Source organism: Myotis brandtii, unplaced genomic scaffold (genome assembly GCF_000412655.1).
Source record: "Myotis brandtii unplaced genomic scaffold, ASM41265v1 scaffold157, whole genome shotgun sequence".
NCBI classification, from domain to species: Eukaryota; Metazoa; Chordata; class Mammalia; order Chiroptera; family Vespertilionidae; genus Myotis; species Myotis brandtii.
The window spans coordinates 730,163-755,066 of NW_005355708.1; the positions used below are offsets into that span (position 1 = coordinate 730,163).

The 24,904-nt window shown below is 61.0% G+C and overlaps 1 protein-coding gene across 1 annotated transcript in view; it reads left to right on the forward strand.

Annotated features, from left to right (window-relative positions):
• LOC106725363 (protein sidekick-2) overlaps positions 1-24,904 on the forward strand; it is a gene marked incomplete at its 5' end in the record, with an annotated part of 69,422 nt that overhangs the window by 9,091 nt on the left and 35,427 nt on the right. The window contains 8 exons of the mRNA XM_014536204.1: positions 2,172-2,309; positions 5,397-5,558; positions 8,210-8,335; positions 10,889-11,053; positions 12,582-12,722; positions 12,997-13,135; positions 15,368-15,494; positions 24,665-24,904. Of these exons, the coding sequence (XP_014391690.1) occupies positions 2,172-2,309; positions 5,397-5,558; positions 8,210-8,335; positions 10,889-11,053; positions 12,582-12,722; positions 12,997-13,135; positions 15,368-15,494; positions 24,665-24,904 (1,238 nt within the window). The remainder of the gene's footprint in view (positions 1-2,171; positions 2,310-5,396; positions 5,559-8,209; positions 8,336-10,888; positions 11,054-12,581; positions 12,723-12,996; positions 13,136-15,367; positions 15,495-24,664) is intronic.

A 24,904-nucleotide genomic window follows, 5' to 3' on the forward strand; every position in this document is an offset into this window, starting at 1 on the left:
TGCCCCTATAGCCCGCCTTGCCCATGGCCAGTCCAGGCCCAGCCAGCCCACTTCTCCCTGCCTGTTCCCACCTACACGTGCCAGGTGCTGGGACCACAGCACCACCCACTCCCCACCCCGAGGACGGAGACAGATCACACACCGCACAGAGGTGCATTAACCTCTGGTGGCTGTGCCGGGACGGAGGACAGAGGCAGGGGACGGACAGGTGGCTGTGGGCAGGTTTGCCTGCAGAGGCGTCCCTGAGGGGTGACATCTGAGCTGACAGGAGGGAGAAGAGGCCATGGGAGGTGCCGGAGGAGGGGGGTTCCGGCCAGAGGGTAGAGCAGGTGCCACGGTCCGGAGGCTGGAGGGGATCAGAGGGACCGAGAGGAAGCCAGGTGGCTGGCGAGAACACGGGGGCCCTGTTCTGGAGGGTCCGGAGGCCGGGGGAGGAAGTCGGGATGATCGAAGTGTGACGAAAGCCGCTGGCAGGTTTAAGCGGCTGGGCAACAGGATCTGGTTTGTGTTTTTATTTTTATTTTTTTGTATATTTGTATTGATTTCAGAGAGGAAGGGAAAGGGAGAGATAGAGAGAAAAACATCAATAATGAGAGGGAATCATTGATTGGCTGCCTCCTGCACGCCCCACACTGGGGATCGAGTTGCAACCTGGGCATGTGCCCTGACTGGGAATCGAACCGTGACTTCCTGGTTCGTAGGTTGACGCTCAACCACTGAGCCACGCAGGCCGGGATAGATAGTGTTTTTGAAAGATGGCTCTGACTGCTCTTCAAAAGACAGACTGCTGTGGGGAGAGGATGGAGGCAGGGAGGCCGGGGGGAGGACGAGGTAGGCGTCCTGCTGCCACAGGGGCGGATCCAGCCCTCTGCGTACTGTCCACAGTCACTTCTCAGGCAGATTCCACCTGAGCCTTCGGAAGCCCTGGGGATGGGCAGGGCCGGGGTGCCCCTACCCGTGGTGAACATGGGTGGCCTGGATGTGATGCCTCCCAGTGTCCCCCCGCCGGATGAGGGGCATTAGAGGCTGGAGACGGGTCTCTGAGCTGGTCCCAAGCCGTCGCCAGGCCCCCTCCTTGGCCTGTCACGGAGTTCTGTCCTTGCGGGTTTGCACCCCCGCCTTTCGTCCTGACTTCCCTGAGTGTCTTTCCCGACCTGCTGCCTCCCATTCTGTAAGTGGCCTTTTCTCTTCTTTGGGGACGAGCCTGGCTCCAGGAAAACCCTGTCCCTCCTCCGCTCTGAGAATCTGTGTGTCTGTCCGCCTGCCTGTCCTGACCATTCTCTGTCGGTGTCGTCAGCCGGGTGTGAGCCCCGGGAGCCTGGAAGCCTGTGTCACGGACACAGCAGGACACCGTGTTCTGTCCCACGTCCCTCCAGCCGAGCGGAGGCCGGAAGGGCCCCTGAGCTCGCCTGCCTCCTTCAAAGGCTGCTCGCTGGCGCGGCCTGTCCCGGGCTGGACGGAGCTGGGCGGAAGCGGGGTCGGGGTCAGCTCCAGCTCCGTGGGGGTGGCCCCGACAATAATAGCCGGGCCATCCCGCTGGAGCCAGCTCGGGATGCTACCCATGGAGGCTTCCTTCCCGTCCTCCCCGTCCGCCCCCAGAGCACCCATCCCCATGGTGTTGGGTTGCTCCCGGGTCCTCAGGCCAGAAAGGCGGCTCTTCCAAGGGGCTTGGCTGTCCCTGGCTCTGGCTGCGTGTGACAGCGTGGTCTCTGGGCGTCGAGCCCCGGCCCCGGGGACGAGAGAAACGGCGGCTCTGCCATCTATTCAGTGCCCACCTGATGCTCTGAGGCCCAGGCACCCCCTGCCCTCTCCCCGGGAAGCTGAGAGAGATGCCCCACAAAACCAGGACACGGCCTGGCCCCCCAGAGACCCTGGGGCAGGACCCAGCTGGGCCTGGGCTCTGAGCCAGGGCTAGGGGCCCCTTAGCAGGAGGAACCCGAGTTCTCTAACTTTAGGCAAAGAATTCTTGGACTCTGAGGTTGGAAAGCGAGTGTTGAGATGCAGTGGAGAGGAGGGGGGTCCCATGACCCCTGGCGACCCCTCCTGCCCTGTCCGTTCAGAGCCCTGCTCTCTGCTTCCCGGGCCCCCACCCCTGCTGGCTCCTGGGAGCCGAATGGGGCTTTGAAAGTCGGGGGGAGGAGGAAGAAAACCCAGTGCTGTCTCCCCCGCAGCCCCCAGTGCTCCCAGCTCGGTCAAGTTCAGCGAGCTGACCACCACCTCGGTGAACGTGTCCTGGGAGGCCCCGCAGTTCCCCAACGGCGTCCTGGAGGGCTACCGGCTGGTGTACGAGCCCTGCACCCCCGTGGACGGTGAGTGGGACCCCAGCGCGTGCCTGACACCCACCTCGAGGCGGCTCTCTCCCAGCCGGGGTCCCCTCGCCGTCACTGCAGTCCATGTGGCCAGCACCTCCCAGCTTCTAAATAGGAAACTGAGGCCAGGACAAGGGAAGGGGAATTCTGAGGTGAAACAAGTTGGGGGGGAGGCTGGGGAGCGGCCCAGGTCTCCTAACTCCCAGGTAAAAGTTTTCAATCTCTTCTTGTCTGAAAGTCCATGGCAGTCGGGGGGGAGGGGAGGGGAACAGGACAAGGGAAGGGGAATTCTGAGGTGAAACAAGTTGGGGGGGAGGCTGAGGAGCGGCCCAGGTCTCCTAACTCCCAGGTTAAAGTTTTCAATCTCTTCTTGTCCGAAAGTCGATGGCAGTCGGAGGGGAGGGGGAGACGTGGAGGGAGGCAGGGGGGAGAAGGGACACCTGGGAGAGACACAGCATCCCAAGCTGGACAGGTCTCTGTCGGCCTGTGAAGATGAGGGGAGGGCCTGATGGTCCTGGCCCAGGCATGCCCCCCAGAATTTAGGTCCAGCCTTTCTCTGGGTTCAGCTTTCTCTGCCTTCTGTGGAGTCAGGAGCCGCTTGGAGAATCTGATGAAAGATGAGAGCCTCTCCCCAGAAGGATGCACAAGTTTGGGGGGCATTGCACCCCGCTCGCTCTGTGAGCCTCTGATCATGAACCCTGACCTCAGAGTTCTCCCTCTGACCCTGGGCTGTCTTCAGAGCCTCTCTGTAGCCCCTGCCCCGCCCCGCCCTCCAGGCCCTGGCTGGAACCCTGGCCCACTCCCGGGCCCCCCAGGTGGGTTAGCCCAGAATCACAGCTAGTGGCTTAGAGAAGCGGGAAGGAGGCTGGGCTCCCAGCGGCCTGCGTCCAGTTCCGGAGCCCAGCAAGACCTTGGGGATGTGGCTGGCCTACCAGCTGGCACCCTGGTTGCCAGAGGTGACCACCTTGGGCTTACCCCTCCCTCTCCCTGCTCCCCGACAACTGAACCTGGCCAGCAGTTCTGGGTCAGCCGGGGAACAATGGCCCTCAGTCTTCGCCGCCACTACCTGCGTGCCAGCAGCCTCCTGTCTGCAGAGTGGCACTGTGTGCTGGGCCAGCAGGGGAGCCAGCCCTGGGAGACCTGGTCAGGTGCAGGCCCGGGAAAGGGGCCATCTCTCCCAAGGGCGGGAAGGAGAGGACAGAGGTCACGGGGAGGGGACACGGGGACGGGACAGGCGCGCACTCGTCACGGTGGCCTCCACCCGGCCTGCCCTTGAGAGGCGTGAGAGCTTTGCCTTTGGTCCCTCTGTCCAGCAGGGTCTGGACCCCATGTCCCCACACCCTTCCATATTCCCGTCTGCCCCGTGGTGGCCCAGCTGATAGAATCCTGCAGCCCTGCGTGCGGCTAGGCGACACCCAGTCTGGCCAGCGCGGCGTCTGCACCCCTGGTGGGTGCCTCAGCCCTGGGCTCAGGTCAGCAGGCCGCCTGAGCACCCAGGACCCCCTTTCCTCAGGGAAAACCCAGGTCCATGCCGATGAGGGGTTTGCTCAGAAATGCCAAGGAGCAGGTACCCAGAGCTGCTGCTCCGGTCCTGGGCGTGTCCCCACGTCGCCCCCAGATCTCCTCATTCCTGCAGGAAGCACCTCTTGAGCGCCCCCCGTCTGTCACTCAGCACTTTATTTATTCAATGCGTAGATCGGGCACCTACCACGTGTCAGGTGCTCTGCCGGTTTTTTTAGCCTCATAACATCCAGCCTTAGATGCGACGGATGCCCTCACTCAGCGGAAGGACACACGGACGCTGGGGGACATGCACAAGGCCCCTGGGGCCAGTGCTGGGGTCTGAGTGCAGCCCGCAGGCTGCGGAGCCAGTCTCCCAGCAGTGACCGTGTGCTCAGTGGACATGGGAGCTGAAAGGCAGTCCTGGCTCTCAGGGGGGACAGTGGTCTCCTGACGGGGTGCTGGTCAGTGGGGTTGCCTGGAGGACATGGATGTTTAACCTTTGCCAGTTCAACTGGCCGGGGGGAGGTGTGGTTTGGATCTGTGAAACACAGAGCGCCAACTCTCACCTCCTGAAAACCATCCAGGCCTCCCCTCTAATTGCCACAGTTTGGGGTGCAGTTGACAGGGGGACCCTGGTGTGAGCTCCCAGCTCACTCTGTCATTAGAAGCCCAGGCTATGCTGAAGTTGTCCTGGCTGTAGGGACTCAGGTTGTCCTGGCTGTAGGGGCTCAGGTTGTCCTGGCTGTCGGGGCTCAGGTTGTCCTGGCTGTAGGGGTTCAGGTTGTCCTGGCTGTCGGGGCTCAGGTTTTCCTGGCTGTAGGGGTTCAGGTTGTCCTGGCTGTAGGGGTTCAGGTTTTCCTAGCTGTAGGGGCTCAGGTTTTCCTGGCTGTAGGGGCTCAGGTTTTCCTGGCTGTAGGGGTTCAGGTTTTCCTGGCTGTAGGGGCTCAGGTTGTCCTCAGCTGGCTGCAGGTGTGTTCCCTCCAACTCTGGGCTACGCTGTCTTTACAGAAGCACTTCCTGAAAGATGGAGTTGGAGTTTGACAGGATGTGACGAGGGGAACAAAAATGGGCTATAAAATGTATTGGGGCACAATTATTAAGTTAAACGGGATGGTGCATTGCTTTTCCCTCCAGATGCAAAAGGACCTGTGGTCATTTCGGAGGCAGGCAGTATGTAGCCTTTCTGAAGCCCGTTTAGCCGTGGGGCCCTTTCTCCTAGGCCAGTGGTCGGCAAACTCATTAGTCAACAGAGCCAAATATCAACAGTACAACGATTGAAATTTCTTTTGAGAGCCAAATATTTTAAACTTAAACTATATAGGTAGGTACATTGTTATTAACTTAATTAGGGTGCTCCTAAGGCTTAGGAAGAGCCACACTCAAGGGGCCAAAGAGCCGCATGTGGCTCGTGAGCCGCAGTTTGCCGACCACGGTCTAGGCACAGCCTGGAGGACTGTGGCCTGAGAATCAGTCTGGGAGACACTGCTGTGTGCCCGAGGGTGCCGGCCTGGCCTCGTGTCCGCTGCCCCCGCCCCCAGGCCCCTGCTGGCCCCGCAGTGCCCACATCCTTTGCTTTCCCCCCAGGAGTCAGCAAGATCGTGACAGTGGACGTGAAGGGGAACAGCCCCCTGTGGCTGAAGGTGAAGGACCTGGCGGAGGGCATGACCTACCGGTTCCGCATCAGAGCCAAGACCTTCACCTACGGGCCCGAGATCGAGGCCAATGTCACCACGGGCCCGGGCGAAGGTAGGGGAGCTTCGGCGGGCCTGGGACCTGCCGCCCTCCACACACGGCATTCAGCCCCCCACGCGGGAAGGGGTGTCCAGACACCGGGAAGAGCAAGATGGGGTCCCCGGCGGAGCTCCCGGGCCAGGGGACAGCAGACACAGGCAGACACACCGCACCTCAAGAGCACAGTGTGGGCCTGTGCAGTGCGTTGATGGAGGTGAGGGAGAAGGTGGCTGGGCTGTCAGGGTCACCCATGACATCAGAAGTGTCTCAGGGTGCCGCTGAGGTCAGAACCCCTGGGGTTCTTTTGATAAGTGCAGGTTCCTGGGCCCCAGGAAATCGGAATCTCTGAGCATCTGCTTGGGAATGTGCATTTGAGCAAGACCGAGGGGGTCTCTTTGGCACCCGCTGTGAGAACCACTGATGGGGGGGGGGAGGCAGGAAGGCGACTCTGACTGAGCTAAAGGCGGGAGCACCTGCCGGCTGCCTCCTTCCTGGACAGAGGTGACAGGCTGGCAAGGTTTCGGGGAGGGGAAGAAAGGAGCAACACAGCAGTGTACCCACCTAAGGCGGGAGGGGAGGGGCAGGGAGGGGAGCGCTGGAGGCCAGAGAGGAAAGCGTGGCTTGGTTTGGGTCTTGTGACACCTCTTGAGGTCGTCCATGGGCTGGGGGATGTCTTAGGACCCACGGTGGTTGGGGCTTAGCTCTCCAAAGTCCCTGTCACCCCTGCAGAATGTCCCCTCCTGAACACAAAGCCACCTGCCTCCCAGGCCACTCTCTTCCCTCCCTTCCTGAGAGAACACAGCCCATCCCACACTTTTCCTGAAATCCCTCCCCCTCCTCCCTCCCCCCTGCCCCACGGACCAGGCCTCCTTGCACCAGTGCCTGGCTTAGCCTGGCCTCTGGAATGTGAGCTGGGCCCCGAGAGGCTGCCTTGCCCACCGCTCACCTGCAGGATGGGTTTGCCCTCCCAGCCGTTTCAGGCCGCCCTTCACTTTCTCTTTCTGGGCACCTTCCCTTCCCGCCCCTGGCTCTGCAGAGAAGCTGTGTGGCTCAGGCTCCATGGGAACAAGGCCGCAGGGCTGCAGGGAGAGCCGCCTGGAGCCACCGGCCCCCCTCTGCCCTGCCCCTGCCCCTCCCTGTGGGCCTCTCACCTGAGCCTGCTTTCCTGGGAAACAAAAGCAGGAAGAGAGCTGTCAGCCGAGCAGTGGCATGGGGACAGGAGATGCCCATCTGGACAGACTGTTCTAACCTGAGTCCTGGGGGCAGGCCAGGGGACAGGAAGTACAGGGCGGGGGGTGAGGGGGGTTAAGGAAGAGCTGAGCTGCCCCCTGCAGGTGTGAGTGAAGAGGGTCTGCAGGGAGGAAAAGCAGCTCCCATGCTCCTCCCTCCCCTCCCCCCAAGCCAGGCAGTGGTCCAGGAGATGACTGACAGCTCCATCTCTCAGCCCTGAGCAAGAACTCAGGGTCCTAAAAGCCCCGCCCCACCCTTCACACCTCCCTGGGGCTGTCCCACTGCGGGCAGGACACACATTAGGGAAGGAAGGAAGGAAACTCGGTCCTCAAGGTCGTGGGTGGGGACTGGGCGCGGGCGGGCATTGGGCTGCCCAGCTCTGTCACTGAGTCCCTGGCCTCCGGTCCGGCCCGCCAGCTCCTGGGCCCAGGGATCTTCCATCCGAAGCCCCTTTCCCAGAGGCGTCCACCAGGGCCACCCACACTCGCTCAGCAGCCAGTCACCCATCACTGGCTCCCTGGCCCCACCAGCACATAGGAAGCACCTACTGTGTGCCCGGCTCTGAGCAGGCAGGGCTGCACATCAAATGAGTGACAGCACTCAGGGTTGGGGCCCAGGGGGACAGTGGGGGCCAGAGGACAGGCACTGGCCTATGCTGCAGGACACCCCAGACAGAAGGGGCCCGGGACCCGGGGCGGATAAAACCGGCTCCCTCCTCTTACTACCAAGTGAGCTTCCTGCTGCTCCGGCTCCCGGGCTGGCTGCTACCTGACCGCCTGCCTCGCCAGGAGAACTGGCCCTGGAGCCCGGCTCTTCCTCCTCTCCAAGCAGTAGGGCCCAGGTTCTCCTGCGGCCCAGCCTCCTCTCCCCCTGCCTTACAGCCAGTGCGGCTGCGCTGGAGGATTTCAGACAGGCGGTGGGGGGGACAGTGCCCTCATAGGCCAGGAGGGGAGATGTCAGGGGCTCACTCAGCCCCCCAAAAGCAACCTCCCCCTATCATGGGCCCGCTCTGCCATTGTCCTGCCCGCCTCCACTGCCCCATGACACATCCCTTCAGGCCTTGCATTCCAAAAGGCCTGTACAGGTGGGGAACTGAGGCACCGGAGGGCTATGTGAACTGATCGGTCACCCATCTAATGGTTCTGGGTTGGACTAGGCACCCGGGTCTCCTGAATCTGCTCCAGGGACCTTTCTAGCATCACCCCAGGGTCCCTCTCCTGCCCTGAAACTTGGAATTGGGGGGAAAGAGGGAGTAAGACACAGGGAAGAATCAGCAGGTCAAGCCTTAGACACACTCCCCCGACCTCACCCTGCAGGGTTTCCCGGGACTCGGGCGGGGCTGGTTTTTCGGGCCAGCCCCTCCAGCTGGGGCACCGGGAGGCAGGCAGGGTGCCCGTTGGTGCCCTGCATCCCTGGCCCACGTGTGCCGTTTGCAGGTGCCCCGGGACCGCCTGGAGTGCCCATCATCGTGCGGTACAGCTCCGCCATCGCCATCCACTGGTCCAGCGGAGACCCCGGCAAAGGGCCCGTCACCCGCTACGTCATAGAGGCCAGGCCGTCAGGTATACCCGCCCTGGCTGAGCCGCTGTCCCTGTGGAGCCCCCGTCTCACTTCCTGCCTCCTTCCCGAGTCCCTCCACCTGGTGCGCTCCTGTCATCGGCACCTGTGATGGCGCGGGTGCTTCTCCAGGCGAAGCTATAGGTGGCTGTGGGAGTGGGGAGCAGGGAGGTGCACCCTTAGTTAAGGAACACCCCCGAAGTCCCCAGAGAGCAGCACCTAGTGCCCGGTGAGGACCCACTCAGGTAGAGGGTTGTTCAAGAAGCCAGGGGAGCCCTAGCTGATTGTCTCGGTGAATAGAGCGTCAGCCTGCGGAACAAAGGGTCCTGGGTTCGATTCTGGTCAAGGTCACGTACTGCAGTCGCAGGCTCCTCCCCAGGCTGGGCCCTGGTCCGGGCTCGTGTTTCTCTCACATCGATGTTTCTCTTTGTCTTTCCCTCTCTCTTCCACTCTCTCTAAAAATCAATGGGAAAATATCCTCTGGTGAGGATTTTAAAAAAATAAAAGAACCAAGGGGAGCAAAGAGTTGAGCTCACAGAGGTTAAACACCCATGTCCTCCAGGCAGCCCCACTGACCAGCGTCCCCTAAGGAGGCCGGCTGTGTCCCCCCCCCCGCCCCGAGACCCAGCTGCCTCTTTAAGGCCCATCTCCGCCCTCAGGACTGGCTTGGCAGCTCCCGTAACCACACCAACCTGTCCTGTCAAGCCTGAAATCGAATCACAAGAACTTCCCAAGCCATCAGCAGATGAGCGGCCGATGAGCCGCTGCAGGGGCTGCTCTGCACGCTCCCGTTTCACAGTCGCCGCGACACCTGCGCCTCCCGGCTCCCCTTACCCGCGGAGCCACTGCCAGCTCCCCGGTTGCTAGGCTTCCGAGTTCATCAGAGATGCCAGAGTCGGCAGAGCCGGAGGCTTGTTCCTGGTCTTCCGTGGACCCCTGATTAGGCCACTGAAGCTGAGACACTGAACGCAGTCTCTGCTGCTCCTGCAGGAGCAGCAAGTGGCAGTCACAATGGGAAGTAGCCAGGCATGGCAGGAGGTGGCACTTCTAAGGGGGCATCAGAGCATCCCGGGGACATGCTGTTAGCTCCTTGGGGCAGGCGAGCCCTAGTCATCTCAATGCAAGTAGTTCATTTCAGGGGTTCCAGGAGGCACCTACCACCCCATCTTTGCCCTAATCTTAGGCGCATGATTACAGTCACCAATAGCTAACACATACCGCAGCTCAGAGCCCGCCTGTAGCCGGAAGGTGTGTGTACGGCTGGCTCTCTCCCCACTCCAGATGGTCCCGCCCCGGCCCTCCAGTGCCGGCTGCTGAGTTGGCCTGGAGACGGCCGTGTGCTTCTCCCAACCAGGGCCCGAACCTGATTTTTCCACCCAAGCTGGCCGGCCAGGGTGCCAGGCTGTGGAATGTTGGCTCCAGAATGGACTCCGGCCTGTTGATTTTCCGCTGTCTCCTGGGAGGCCTGGCGTGGGGCCTGGTGTTCCGGGTTTGGGGGCCGTGAGTTGGTCCACACGGGCGGGATCAAGGACTAGGGTGAGAGGAGGGACCGAGCCAGGATCCCCGGAAGGGTCAGGACTCAGAGCCGTGGCGGAGGGCTGGTGCTGGGGACGGCAGGCTGTGGGAAAGGGTGAAGAGCCATTGCATTAATCTTGGGCTAATAGTTAAGACGGAAGGTGGGGGTTGGGGGTCTGAGAGGGAAGTCAAGAGCTCAAAAGTTGGAGACAACATGGGTGGAGTACAGACGGGGATCCCTTCCACCCTCTCTGGTCCCTGCTACTCCTCTGATCCCTGCTCTTCAGCATGGAGGGACCTAAGGATGGGTCCATTCAAATCCAGGCAACTTGACCAAACCCTCATGGTCACCCCAATCCCTTCTGCAGCTGCTCAAACACAGTCCTCTTCTTGTCTGATGCCACTACTGTGTGTGCTTTGAAAAGGGATGGGGACCAGGAACATGGGGGCCTGGTTAAGTACAGGAGGGGGCACCACATGATGACATCTGAGGCAGCCAAATGGTGAGGAGCACTTTGCAATGCAATGGAAAAAGTATATGCAGGCCCAGTCAGCATGAACCAGGAGGTCACTGTTTGATCCCGGTCAAGGGCACATGCCCAGGATGTGGGCTGGATCCCCAGTGCGGGACATGTAGGAGGCAGCCGATCAATTCTCTCTCATCCTTGATGTTTCTATATCTCTCTCCCTCTCCCTTCCTCTCTGAAATCAATAAGAATATATTTTTTAAAAAAGAGTAATATGCAGAATTCTGCCTATAAGGGCTGAAAAGGCTCATCTCTTTGTCTAGATGGTGATATCAGGTTGCTTGTTGCAATCTGTTCTGCATGTTATACATGTTTAATGTTTTATAGAATCTTAACAAACAGGCTAAAAGTGTCAGATACTGCACAAGTATCTATCATCTCCTGAGGACCTCCTGGGTGCGCGCCTCCCCGCACTAGAGAGTGGAGTTGACAGGTGACCTGACAGGCCGCTCTCAGGGAGCGACAGGTAGGACGGGGCCTCCCCTCACAGGGGTCCTCCCTTCTGCGCTCTTGCAGACGAGGGGCTATGGGACATCCTCATCAAAGACATCCCCAAGGAGGTGACCTCCTACACGTTCAGCATGGACATCCTGAAGCCAGGCGTGAGCTACGACTTCCGGGTCATTGCAGTCAACGACTACGGCTTCGGCACCCCCAGCAGCCCCTCCCAGTCGGTGCCAGGTACCGGCCTGTGGGTGAGGGGTGCAGGGGCTGGGCAGTGGGGAAGGAGGGGAGGCAGCAGAGCCTTGGGAGCGCTGGGGTGGGGCCCGAAACGCACTGTCCCCTCAGTGCCCCAAAGCAGCGAGCCCTGGGCCAGGGCCCAAGTCAGGGTTCAGCTTCGGAAGAAACTGGGGACGGACAGTGGCTCCTGTGGGTTCCTTTTCAAGGACTTCGAAGCCCTGGGCAGGGGGCCCAGCCGGCTTGTGGATGAATCAGTGGGCCCAACATGGGAGCTTCCTGAGCTCATCAGCCAGGAGATTCAAGGGCGCCCGGCCATGAACTGTGTGTCTCCATAGAAACCGAGCCCCAAACAGACAGTCAGCGGCCCACAGAGCACACACAGACAGGCCTGGACCACCTGATTGAGCAGGGCCCCGGTGGGGTAGCCTGCTATCCTCCCCTTCTCCTCTCCCCGTTCTTCCCGTCCGGTGTGTCTCAGCTCACAAGGGGCCTCTACGACCAAAGCCCATGACCCCAAAGCTAAGCGCTGACCACTTAATACCAAGGCCCCTTCCCCCAGGGCAGACATGTAACTCAGAGTTTCTACTCACCGGGGGAGTTTCCAACCCCCGCCGCCTCCCTCCTCCCACCTACTCCCACCCTTGCCAGATTGACAGCACCGATCGTGGGAAATAAATAAATGCTTGAGGGCTGAAATAGGAGCCAGCCCCACCTCAGGCAGCAGCGTGGATTAGACAGGCCGGGTACAGAAAGCAAGTACTGGGGGCTTCAAAGAAGGGGAGCCCTCCCTGGAGAGGCATTTGAAAGACCCACCCATGTCCTCTCCCAACCACCCTGCTTTCTGCTACCAGAAAAAGATTCCGTCCCAACTGACCCTGGGGACAGACCCTCCCAGGCCCAGCACAGGCCAGACAAGCACCTTTCCAACGCAAGGTTGGCTCTGCCTGTCCAGGTAGGCCGCGGGCGGCAATGGAAAAGTAAAAGGAGCCCGGCCGGCATGGCTCAGTGGTTGAGCTTCGACCTATGAACCAGGATGTCATGGTTTGATTCCCGGTCAAGGCACATGCCTGGGTTGCAGGCTCAATCCCCAGTGTGAGGCGTGCAGGAGGCAGCCGATCAATGATTCTCTCTCATCACTGATGTTTCTATCTCTCTCTCCCTCTCCCTTCCTCTCTGAAATCAATAAAAAATATACTTTTATATAAAAAAAGAAAAAATAGCAAACACACCATCCCTCCACTGCAGCCTATGTCTCTGGCAGACATCACTAATCAATCCCAGCACTGTTTCCTCGTGAGTCCAGAAGCAACCTCAGCACTCGAAACGGCCTCCAGGGAGCCCAGCTGATCAGAGCTGGCACTTGAGATGATTGCCCCTCCCAGCCTTGTCGTAGGCTTGACCTCCTTCAGAGGGCACAGGCCCCGCCTACCCATAGACCGAGAGCAGGACGGAGGGACCCCGCTGCATGGGAGGTTTGGAGGCAAGAGGGGCCGAGCACCCTGGCCCTGACGCCCCACCCGTGTTCCAGCCCAGAAAACCAACCCGTTCTACGAGGAGTGGTGGTTCCTGGTGGTCGTCGCCCTGGTCGGCCTCATCTTCATCCTGCTCCTGGTCTTCGTGCTCATCATCCGGGGCCAGAGCAAGAAGTACGCCAAGAAGACGGACTCGGGTGAGCCAGCACCCAGCCTGCCGGCGGGGCTGGGCCTTCCCCTGTCCGCCTCCCTTTCGCAGGGGCGGGTGGAGGTGTCTCTCCCGGAAGTGCATCTGCTCCCACGGGTGGGGCAGCCCGGGCTTCCTACCCAGTCTCCATCTCCTAGTCTGGTCTCAGCTCTAGCAAGAGACAGAGGGGGCAGCCGGCCAGGTGGGGAGAAGGGAGGCGGGGGAGGGGACGCTGCCCAGCGTGAAGGGATGGCGTGACCGAGCCATGCCAACCTGCCCCCCAGGGAACAGTGGCAAGGCTGGTGCCCTGGGCCATGGGGAGATGATGAGCTTGGATGAGAGCAGTTTCCCTGCCCTGGAACTCAACAACCGGCGCCTCTCCGTCAAGAACTCCTTCTGCCGGAAGAACGGCCTGTACACCAGGTAGCGGCCCTCTGCGTGGAGGACGGGGGTTGGAGGGTCAGCAGTGCCCGGCTGGGGAGGGCCGCAGAGCAGGCAGTGCCCACTCGGCCTCACCCTGTCCCAGAAACGGCTCTCCACCCCAGTGAGTGGAACAGTTAGCACAGACAGGGGCCAGGGCCCACAGCCCGGACGAGGGCACACTGGCGAGAAAGGAGGTGGGGACACAGGGTTTCCGCCAATCACAGCAGGAGGCCAATAACTTGCACAGTTTTGCAAACGGGCCGACTGCCATCTGAAGCCAGCTGTTCCTGGCACAGCCCGAAGCCATGATACCCACTTGCCCCCAAGGGGAGACGGGCCTGACCAAGGCTGGGCAGACCCACCTGAGTGAGAGGCCCCAGGAGCTCCCCACGATCGTGGACGCCCCACCTGCCCGCCCCCCGGGAAAGGAAGTGCACCCCGAGTGTAGCCACGTCTCCCCTGGTCCTCCCGATGCCCGCTGTCATTGCAGAACACTTTCTCCCACCCCCCGCCCCCCAAGTCCGCACTCTCAGCATCGTCCCCCAAGGGCAGCATCTAAGAGCCCACCAGGAAGGACGCGGTTGGTGGCACGCCAGCTCTCTCCCCCACGTCCGTCCAACCTCAGGCCCTCCTACCGACTCCTGCGGCCGCGGGGCTGCCCATGGCCAAGGGCAGGGGCAGCTCACAAAACGTCTCTGTCTGGTCCCGGAGGGAAGAGGCGATGTGTGTGTTCCTCAGGGGGGTGGGGGAGGTAGGGGTGGCGGTGGGGGTCGGAGTGCTGGCCAACGAGGCCCACTCTCACCCTCTGAGAAAGCCAGCTTTCCAAAGAAAGGGACATTTGAGGCCTCGGTGGCAGGCCCAGCATGGCCACCACAGTCCCGCCAGGCTGGCTCCAGGGCCCTGCCACACAGAACAAGGGGCGTCTCACCGCCGGCCTGGCCTGGCCTGCCTCTCGCACCCACAGTGTACACACACCGCAGCCCTGACTGTCCCTGCACCGCTGGGCCTGCGCCGAATTCCCGTCTGTGCCAAACGAGCCCCAGGCTCCAGCCCGACCCAGCCATGGGGACGTGCCAGCCCCCACTCACCTGCATGTCACGAGGGCAGCTGAGCCGGGCACCCGTCTTCTCCCTCCTCCGTGCCGTGTGCTTGCCTGTCTTGCCTACATGAAGCCTTGGCTAGTGCTGTTCCTGCTTTATTTTTAGTGTAAAGACGCGCTCTGTCGATTGGAACAAAATCAGCGCAGAGACGGCACCAGAGGCCGGAGGGGCAGGGGGTTGCCTGCGACATGTTCCCGGGTCACGGAACTGTTCTCAGAGCAGCAGCGTTTCTGCAGCGTTTCTGCAGCGTGCGGCGTCCGGCCTCTGTGCGGACAGCTGGGGCTCAGAGCCACAGTGCCAGAGCAGGCTGGGCAGAGGCTGGGGTGTCAGGCCCTGGGCAGTACCCCCTCGCACCCCGTCCTGAGGGCAGAGTGGTGGAGGACCCCAGGCCTGCCCACTCCTCACCCTCAGCCCACGTGGCCCAGGAGCCCGCAGCCCCGGCCTCCAGCCCGTAGGCATCCATGGCAGGAGGCGTGCCAGGCGTGTGTCCTCTGGTGACTCGCAGCCAGGCCTCTCCCTCACCTGGAAATGCACGACTCTCCCCAGGGCTGAGTTCTCAAAGGTGGGGCATGACGTAGCCGTAGCCGGGAGCCACTGTGATCTCTGAGCCGATCTGAGGGAGGGAGGCGGTGCTTTCCTGGCTCTCTGACCCCAGTGCTGACTCTGAAGCTCACCTGTGAGTTTAGGACGTGCGTGGAGTTTGTTACAGTGCAGGGCTCAGGCCTCCCCTGAGAGTCCGATTCGGGAGGTCTCGGGGGCCTAGGGGCTGTGTCGCATTCACTGCCAGGTGATGCTGAGGCCTGCGGTCCTAGAAGCACAGGTGGAGGATCAAGGTGTGCCCCACCGCCCTCCCCCCCCCCCCCCCCCCCCCCCACACACACACACGCACCTTCCCTGGACTCATTCAAGAGCTCAGCCCAGCACCCTCAGCACCTGGGCCTCCCCCACCCCAGGCAGGGCCCCCAGCCCAAGTGCCACCTTCCAGGGCACAGGCCTGTGAAGAGCAGCACAGGAGCGCGAGGGATCCGAGGGCCTTCCTGCCTCCAGGCCTCTCAGGGCCTCCCCGGACCGGGGACCAGAGGCTGCTCTGAGTGAGGCCACCTCTCAGCCCCCTCCCCTCCCTTCTCTCTAGGTCTCCGCCCCGGCCTAGCCCGGGCAGCCTGCACTACTCCGATGAGGACGTCACCAAGTACAACGACCTCATCCAGGCAGAGAGCAGCAGCCTGACCGAGAAGCCCTCGGAAGTCTCCGACAGTCAGGTGAGGGGCGCTGGACGGGGGCGGAGCAGGCCCTCCAGAGAGCTGGCCTGCATGGCGGCCTGTGCGGGCCCAGCTCCTCCCCTTCGTGGGCCGTAGCGACTCAGGGGCCCCAGCAAGCGATGTGGAAGTCGGATACAGGCCAGCTGCCGCCTCCCAGGCTCTGCTCAGAGTTTGCACCCGGGGCTCACGGGGTCCCTGGAACCGTGATCCCGTGAGACACCCCGAGACCATGGTCCTCACACTCTCAGGAGGCACCACATGCTCAGTCACTCAGTGGCTCGGGCCTGTCAAGGCCCGTGACGGCGGGCGAGGAGAGGGAGGTTGACACAGCAGCCTGTCTTGCCAGAGCCTGGAGAACCGATACACTGAGCTAGTCGGGGTCAGAGTGCACCCCAGAAATGGAAGGCTGGGTGCCCTGGAGCCCCACGGCTGGGAGGCAGCAGGGACTGGGACGGCATCAAAGCTTTGGAGGTTCAGACCTGCGTTTGAATCCTGGCTCTGCTGCCGGTGAGCTGGGGCGTCCTGGGTGCGGTAGGGAACCTCTCTGAGCCTCAGTGTCTCCATCTGTAGAATGGGCAGGATAGCAGCAGGCTCTGGGGGGCGGGGGCTGTGGGGAGGATTCGCTGAGATTAGGCAGAGAGAAGCTTAGCACAGGGACTGGCATGCAGCAGCCGTTCAATAAGTGTCAGCTCACATATTAAGGAGGGGACGGTGCCTCTGGGAGACAGAGCCTCAGAGCGGCTGCCATTAGGTGGGCCACGCGGGGACACGCTGTCCCAGGCTGAGGGGAGACGGGGCTGAGTGCGTTCCGGTGAGGTGATGTCACAGCCTCCCACCCCAGCCCTCTCGCCCTTGGCCATGCCTGGTGGTTGCCCGGGAAGGACCGAGAAAGGCCACTGTGTCCCACGCCCTGGACCTTTCTGCCCGGTCCTGGGAGAGGACGAGAAGGAAGAGGTGCCAGCAGGGAGCAGGGCTGTGGGCCGTGTGAGAGGTGCCAGCCAGCCTGCGATCCGGCTGTGGCCCTCGTGCACCAGGGCCCCTCGCCCACGGCTGCCTTGTTCGGCTCCAGGGTTTCTGATGGGCTCGGCGGAGCCAGGGAGGCGGGAGCTCACGCCCCCGCTCAGCTAGCAGGGACAGAGACCCCAGCTCAGCCTGGCGCCCAGGGACTCATGTGACTCAGACCCTGGCATCCTGTTCGGAGAATTTAACCCCTTGCAGCCACGTGCATACGGGGACTCACAAGGCCATGCTTCCCTGAAGCGTGGTTTTTTCTCTTTTTCCCCCCCGAACACGGTGATGAGCAGTTGGATTCTAGGCACTCAAGGTAAAGTTCAAAAACATAAGGAGTTTAGTTCTGTCTGTCCAAGGGCTGCCCCAGGGATGCGTTAAGGGAGAGTTGGGCCCGGGCAGTGCCAGGCGGGACCACGTGGGTCTGCTTGCTCTGGAACGGTCCCTCAGCTGCAGCCTGTCCCCTATGCCTCCGGGTCAGATGGGAATTTGTGCCATGACAGCTAAGGAGGCCCGGATGTCAATGTTTGTCTGGGGTGGTGAGGGTGGTGGGTGCAGGACTCATTCTTGAGCCTGTACCCTGAGGCCATGGAGGTGATGGGGACGAAGGCCTGGCTTCCGGGAGCTCCCTGAGGGCTGGCGGGGACAGAAGAGACAGGTGCCAGCCTCCCTCTGAGGCCCTTGTCACCAGCATAAGGAAATCCTGTGACTGGTCTCTCGCCCCCGCGAGGACCAGCCCAACTGCAGACAGTGTGTGGATTGTGGGGCGTCCCCTGTTGCGACTTTCAATCTGGGGCTCATGGTGGGTGCCCCACGATGTGAATCCTGCTGGGATGGTGCCTCAAGGGCATGGCCCTCAGCTCAGGGACAGCGGGCGCCCCTCTGTGGGCTGCTCTGGAGACCCTGTCCTTTGAAGCCCGCTCCCCCAGGTCCTCTGAGGGTGAGCCGTGCATGTGCCGCCTGGTTTATGTTCTCAGTCAGACCACCCAACGCTCCCTCTCCAGCACGGGTGGAAATTGGCCAGCCGGTCCCCTGTGATACGGTCGGCCATAAACAAAATGTCCCGGTTTCTTATAAACAGACACACATGATAGGATGTGAGAAAGGCCGTAGCGGGCTGTGGTGAAGGCTGGGGGCTGGCTGTCCCCAGTGGGCACGGGGTGGGGGTGGGGGCTGGGCCTCCAGGACTGGGGGAGAAGGGGTTCCAGGCCTGGGGCGGGGGGGGCACACAAGGCTGAGGCTTAAAGGGCCTGTGGCTTGTTTGATGGAACTTCTAAAAACCAAGTGTGGCTTCATTCCAACTTCGTTTTCAAAGTAAGAGCCCAAGCTTGGAATAAAAGCTTCCTGGTTAGCACACAAGCAAAGCTCCGTGGAAAGGAAGTTCCAAGCCGGCACCCGCTCCTGATGGCTGCTCCATTCTCTGTGCGATCCTGGCGGCCCGGCTGAGCTCATTGTGATGAAATTAAGCCGATGTGGAGAAGTACAGAAACATACAGGACAAATCAGACTTTATGTCGTTTTTATTGAGAACCCCATCAAAATAGTGAACGTTTATGGAGTCCACTCCAGGAGTGACGCCAAGGATTATTCCAGAATGGCACCACCTAACCCTCTAGAACAGCGGCCACCAATCGGTGGTCCGCGGACCACTGGCAGTCCGTGTGGTCTGAAAGGTTGGCGACCGCTGCTCTAGGAAACCTGGTGGGTTTATCGCTATTTTCAGGTAAAGACAAGGAGAAGAGTGGGTGGGGGGAGCCCCCTAAAGGAAGCCAGGCTCCGCCTCTAGGCCTCCTGCACACCTACTGTGCGCCACCACGCACAGGTTGGGCTCTCTGTGGCAGCTGGGAGGGGTAAGCACTGTGTTTGTCCTCCATGGAGCCCCTTCATTCCTTCCTTGGTGCATTTGTTCAGCAGATATTTGTTCTGCACCCGCTAAACAGTACCAGGCACCGTGTACAGGTGGCGGCTCCAGTAATGAGCAAGGCAGGCTCTTATGAATGTTGTATTGTGATCTGTGAGGGAAGACCCCATGTGTGTAAATAGTCACCTTTTCATGTCTCATTAAAGTATTGTCACCACAGTAACTAACTTCGGGAGGGAAGTGGTGAGCCAAGGGCTTCCTGTCTCCTGCAGCGCAGAGAAAGCACCGTGAGAAATCCTGGGGGAAGATCTCCTGGAAGCCCCGGGAGGGCTGCCTGGAGGAGGTGGCATTTCGGCCGGAAGTGTGACAGGACTGGCTCATGCATAGAAGGGAGGAGTGTGGGTTCATGTCTGGCTGCCGTGGTGGTGAATGAAGCCACACTTCATTTTCAGGAGTTCCATCTGAGTTCTGCCACCGCCCTCCCTCTGCTGAGTACGTCCCACCCTTTCTCAGTGCTCGCTCTTGTCCATCAGATTGGACCACGAGTCTCATAGGTTCCGCGAGGCCCGTCTCCCGCTTCTCCTTAGCCGGGAGGAGCCCCGATTGTACCAAACTGTAAACACGCTGCAGGCAGGACGAAGGGAGACTGGGGAGGAGGAGATGGCACTTGCTGGGCACCGGCTGTGCCGAGCCCTGCGCTTTCTACATTCTCATTCAACGTCTTGCCGCCCTGCCGTGCAGATGGGAAGATCCCCACTTAACAGTTGGGGAAACTGAGGCTCTGAAGTCAAGCAGCATGCCTTTGGTCACAGAGCTCAGAAACGCAGCCGGTGGAGATTTAAGTCTAGGTCCGGCTGGCTTTGAGGCCGGGTCCCCTGCAGCCTGGCCTCCCCGCCCAGCTGCCCGGCATAGAGGGGAGATTGACCCTGACCCCACCCCACACCCCACACTGCCCTGGCCACAGGGCGGCCTCTGACAGCTGAGGGCGGGCACACACTGGCTGTCACCTGATCTGTAAGGACACAGGTAGCCTGTGTGACGTTGTGTCTGAGATGAACGTTTCCGAGGACATTCGTGGGAGATTCCCAGCTATTTTAGTACCAGGAGACCCGAACCCTGACAAAATTGTGCCTCCAGAGGGCGAGCAGAGAGGGAGACCCTGAGCATGTCCCCCCACCCTGCCCCACCGCTGAGCCCCAGGCTACAGCCTGTGCAGGAGGGGCTGGCTCCAGGGCTGGCTCCAGGGTAAAGGCATCGGAGGGGACAGACTCATGCTGGCTTCAGGCTGGACTGGGTGCAGGCAGCGCCTGAGACCACAGCCCTGGGAGCAGTCCCTAAAGGGGCTGCACGGGGTGACCTCCTGTCATCTGGGCAAGACGTTCCCGCGTGACATGGTGAGACCCAGCAGGACGAGGGCACCCAGCCCGGCACCAGGGTCTCCACACACGCCCGCAAGCCTGTATGGAACCCTCCCATCTCTTGCTGAGTTGGTGCCGAATTCCCGCCTCTAGAAACGAGCAGAAAAGCGAAAGGTTTTCTTTCCTCTGCTCCCTCTCTTTTGTTCCTGTCTTTTCTTGGGGTCCTTCCTCCTGCTGGCCCCCTCCTGGCTCCCATCACCAGGGCTGGAGTCTGAGCTCCCCCGTACTCCCTCCCCCCTCAGGCCCTGGTAATTGCTGATTGAGTAGCTTTGAGTTGCTGTTAAGAGGCCCAGAGCTGAGACAGTTGCCTGATTGCCTGGCCGCCTGGCGGGGCTGCCCATGAAAGGCCCCCTTTGTGCTGGGCCGTCACTGGGAAGCTGCATTCAATTACCGAGGGCCGCGCTCGAGAGTTGAAAGCCCGAATGGGAGCCCCTGGTCCCCCCTCGCTTTCTTCTCTTCTCACCCCACCCCCACTCAGAAAAGAAACAGATGTTCCCGGAGAAGGAGGCCGAGAGCAGGCGCTGATGCAAGAACCCCTTCCTTTGGCCTGGGAGAGCTGGGGGGAGGAGGCAGGCGGGAAGCTAACCCCCAGCCCGTTTGGCTCCCAGCTCTTCCTTCTCTCCCTTCCCCCTCCCCCATCAGGAATGCTGCCCCACAGAGTGTCTGGCACATAGTAGGTGCTCAACAGATGGTAGCAGGCACCAGGGAGGTGATTGGATGAGTGAGCTTTGGGATCTGAGCCCCGCAACGGGGCGCCGAGAGACCAGTTCCCCAGCCTCCCAGACAGGCCTCCCCCTTCGACAAGGGGTGGGATGTGGGGGAGGGGAGAGGGTAGGAGCTGCCCCAGCAGAGTCAGCCTCCCCCACCCCCTGGCCTCTTCTGATCCCTCCTGGTGGGCAGTAGGTGCTCAACAGATGGTAGCAGGCGCCAGGGACGTGATTGGATGAATGAGCTTTGGGATCTGAGCCCCGCAACGGGGCGCCGCCGAGAGACCAGTTCCCCAGCCTCCCAGACAGGCCTCCCCCTTCGACAAGGGGTGGGATGTGGGGGAGGGGAGAGGGTAGGAGCTGCCCCAGCAGAGTCAGCCTCCCCCACCCCCTGGCCTCTTCTGATCCCTCCTGGTGGGGCTTCCAGGCCCCTCCCACCCAGACCCACCCTCGCTCTCTCCCTAACAATACCTTTCACAGCCTTCTTGCTGATGGAGCTCATTTCACCCTCCGGCCTGCAGGGACCCACCCATCTTCCAGACAGGGATGCTGAAGCCCAGAGAGGCTCCCACAGTCACCTCCTACCCCAGACACCATCCCCTCTGGGATGGGCCCGAAGTGGTCTCGCGATTCCTCCCCAAGACTGAGGCCCAGGGCCGGCCACAGTTCTCAAACCTCTAGCAACTGTCCCAGCCAGTCAGTGGGTGCCCTGCTAGAGAGACTGTGGCTCTCCCTTCAGCCCCCCACCCCTCACCAACCCTTGCTGCCCCTGGACCAGAGGGACCCCCAGCCTCCTGCCTCATGGCATCACTACTGCCTGCCCAGACCTCTCTGCTTCCGAGCCAACCTCACCACAGCCCAGCAGCAGGTGCCCCCCCCACCCCTCCCACTCTTGGCATATGGAGCCCTGTGTCTGTGCGGCCCCTTTGTTCCCTCCTGGCCCGGCAGCTGGGCAGGAGGCAGAGAAAGGGGCTCGTATTGTGCTGCACCTCGTCCCGGGGAGACCAGCGAGGGACTTCCCATGCCTTGGTCTTGGGGTTTTCTGCTGGGAAGAGGGGTGAGGAGGGTGAGGGTCAGCGGCAGGGACTGAGAGGGTGTGGAGGAGGAGGGGGGCCAGCGGACATAAGTTAGCAGACTGACTAGGGAGCATTTATCACCCGGGAGGGGACAGGGCTCTCATTCCCCGTCTTGTGACCTCTGGGCATGTGTGGGCTTTGGAAAAATCAGGCAGCTCTGAGTTCAAGCCCCGCTCTTCATTTCTTTGGGCGAAAGGCAGAGGTGTGACAATTCACTGGCTGCAGGCAGAGGTGACAGCAGGGTTAGAGTTAAACTACAGTTTCTACCTGATGGTTGCTACCATACTTCACTGTGTCTGTGCGGCCCCTTTGTTCCCTCCTGGCCCGGCAGCTGGGCAGGAGGCAGAGAAAGGGGCTCGTATTGTGCTGCACCTCGTCCCGGGGAGACCAGCAAGGGACTTCCCATGCCTTGGTCTTGGGGTTTTCTGCTGGGAAGAGGGGTGAGGAGGGTGAGGGTCAGCGGCAGGGACTGAGAGGGTGTGGAGGAGGAGGGGGGCCAGCGGACATAAGTTAGCAGACTGACTAGGGAGCATTTATCACCCGGGAGGGGACAGGGCTCTCATTCCCCGTCTTGTGACCTCTGGGCATGTGTGGGCTTTGGAAAAATCAGGCAGCTCTGAGTTCAAGCCCAGCTCTTCATTTCTTTGGGCGAAAGGCAGAGGTGTGACAATTCACTGGCTGCAGGCAGAGGTGTGACAATTCACTGGCTGCAGGCAGAGGTGTGACAATTCAGCAGGGAACTCAGGTCGCGTTTCCGTAGATGGTGTCACGATGGTTCTGTGCACTGTAGATACTGCTCTTGAGGGTCTAGAGGCCATAGGGGACTTTCGGTTCCCGAGAACACGTGCACATTACAGATCCCATGGCTCGGACCCAGTGGGCGAGGCCAGCTCTCCCGCTTCTCTACCTGCAAAGCAGGACACGCTGATGGTCCCAGGCTCGTTTCGTTGGGCTCACTGGGCTCCTGGCTGTAGTGTGTTTCTCGAGTGTGTTTTATTGAGGCTGAGGACATTCACTTGCTGCTCCAAGCGCGCATTTGCTGGGCAGAAATGAGGCAACCTGAGTACAGTCTTCTGAACTGCGTAAGAACACGTGCACATTACAGATCCCACGGCTCGGACCGAGTGGGCAAGGCCAGCTCTCCCGCATCCCTACCTGCAAAGCAGGACGCGCTGATGGTCCCAGGCTCGTTTGCGTTGGGCTCACTGGGCTCCTGGCTGTAGTGTGTTTCTCGAGTGTGTTTTATTGAGGCTGAGGACATTCACTTGCTGCTCCAAGCGCGCATTTGCTGGGCAGAAATGAGGCAACCTGAGTACAGTCTTCTGAACTGCGTTTTTTGTTTTGTTGTTTTTTTTTGCAGAGACAGAGGAATGGGGGAGGTGGGGGAGAAACAAAGGAGGGAAGAGAGAGAGAGAGAGAGAGAGAGAGAGAGAGAGAGAGAGAGAAACATCGATGTGTTGCCCCTTGCCCCACTTAGGGACGCATTCATTGGCTGCTCCTTGTAGGTACCCTGACCAAGAAATTGAACCCACAACCTTGGCGTATCGGGATGATGCTCTAACCAGCTGAGCCACCGGGCCAGGGCCCTGTGCTGTGTTCTGTTTGGCGTGTGCTGTTCGCTAACATCCGAGAGCCTCTCTTCCAGAGAGTTAGTTGTCAGGGCGGTCCCATCTGCTGCCTTCTTCGTTCTCCAAACACTGCCGGGAGCTTGGGGTGGGGGAGGGCGATGCTATTTTTAGCTGCACAGTTCAGCTCCCGATGCCGATGCCATTTTACTTCACATCCCAGATCGACTCTTGCCTCGTGATGGTTCCCCGATAGGCAGATGGAGTGCAAGCCAAGGACACCCGGTCCCAGCAATGTTAAGAACGAATGTAATGCCTCCTATTGCTTTTCAAAAGCTTCGGGATGGTCCTCGGGTGACCATCGGAATGCTTGTGGCTCTTGTTCTCATGCTGGTTGTATGATTGAGTGTGGCTTTCATTCCGGATCCCACGTGGGTGGGCAGTGCCAGGAGCCTCTACAGGTCTCCCCTCCTGGCCCTGGCCCTGGCCCTGGCCCCCGTCACGCAGTAAGTCAGGGGCTGGACCTAGGCAGACGCTCAGTTTATCCGGCGTGAACCTCTGCTTTGAAACGTAGGTTTTGTTATCATTCAGGTCTGGCGAGGCCAACAGGTCGGGAGACAGTGGCCTCTGAAAGATGGTTTGCGGCTCACAGGTCCCAAGAAGAAGGCACACACACGGTGCCATGCAGGACCCCCTGGGGAAGCCCCGGGGCCGCCAGCAGGCAGGGGAGCAGGAACCTTGACTGTGGTGCCCACGGGAAAGTCAAAGCCGGGGAAGCAGGCTTAGGGGAGGCCAATGAATTCAGGGGCTCTGGGGGGTAGGGGCTGGCCCTGGGGTGGTTAGGAACAGGGAGCGGTGGGTGAGCATGTGGGAGCCCATTCGGGGGGCTGTGGGCTCTGAAATCAGCTCATCGTCTGAGGATGGACCCCCCCTGGGAGGGGCAGTCCCTCCAGGGGCAGCAAGGCCCCAGGTGTCAAAGCATGAGAAATACCCAAAATAAAAAGGCAGGGTTCATTCACCCTCAAAAACACTCCGCGCAGGGAAGGAAGCCAGACACAAAAGACACACATTGAGCCCTGGCCCGTTTGGCTCAGTGGGTAGAGCGTCGCCCTGCAGACCAAAGGGTCCCGGGTTCAATTCCTGTCAAGGTCATGTCACTCAGGTTCCTCCCAGGCCCTGGTCAGGGCACGTGCAGGAGTCAACCAATCCATGTGTTTCTCACACATCGATATTTCTCTCCGTCTCTCCCTCTCTCTTCCTCTCTCCCTAAAAATCAATGGCGAAATATCCTCGGGTGAGGATTCACACAAAAAATACAAAATCCGCAGGCTCTGTGCCAGGACCTGCTCCGAAGGACGCACAAGGCAGGCCAAAGGGGGCACCATACCCTCGGGGCCGTGCGGGGAGCCGAAGGGCCCCCGGTCCGGGGCTGGAAGAGGCCGAGCGGACATTCAGACCAGAGCCCTCCGCACCTCCCAGCGCCGAGCACCCCGCATATCCCCACGGCCCCTGACACCCGATCTCTGTCCCCCCAGGGAAGCGACAGCGAGTACGAGGTCGACCAGAACCACCAGAAGGCCCACTCCTTCGTCAACCACTACATCAGCGACCCCACCTACTACAACTCCTGGCGGCGGCAGCAGAAGGGCATCTCTCGAGCCCAGGCCTACAGCTACACGGAGAGCGACTCGGGGGAGCCGGACCACGCCACCGCGGCCAACAGCAGCGGCATCCAGCAGGGCAGCCTCTTCCGGCCCAAGGCCAGTGGGACCCCC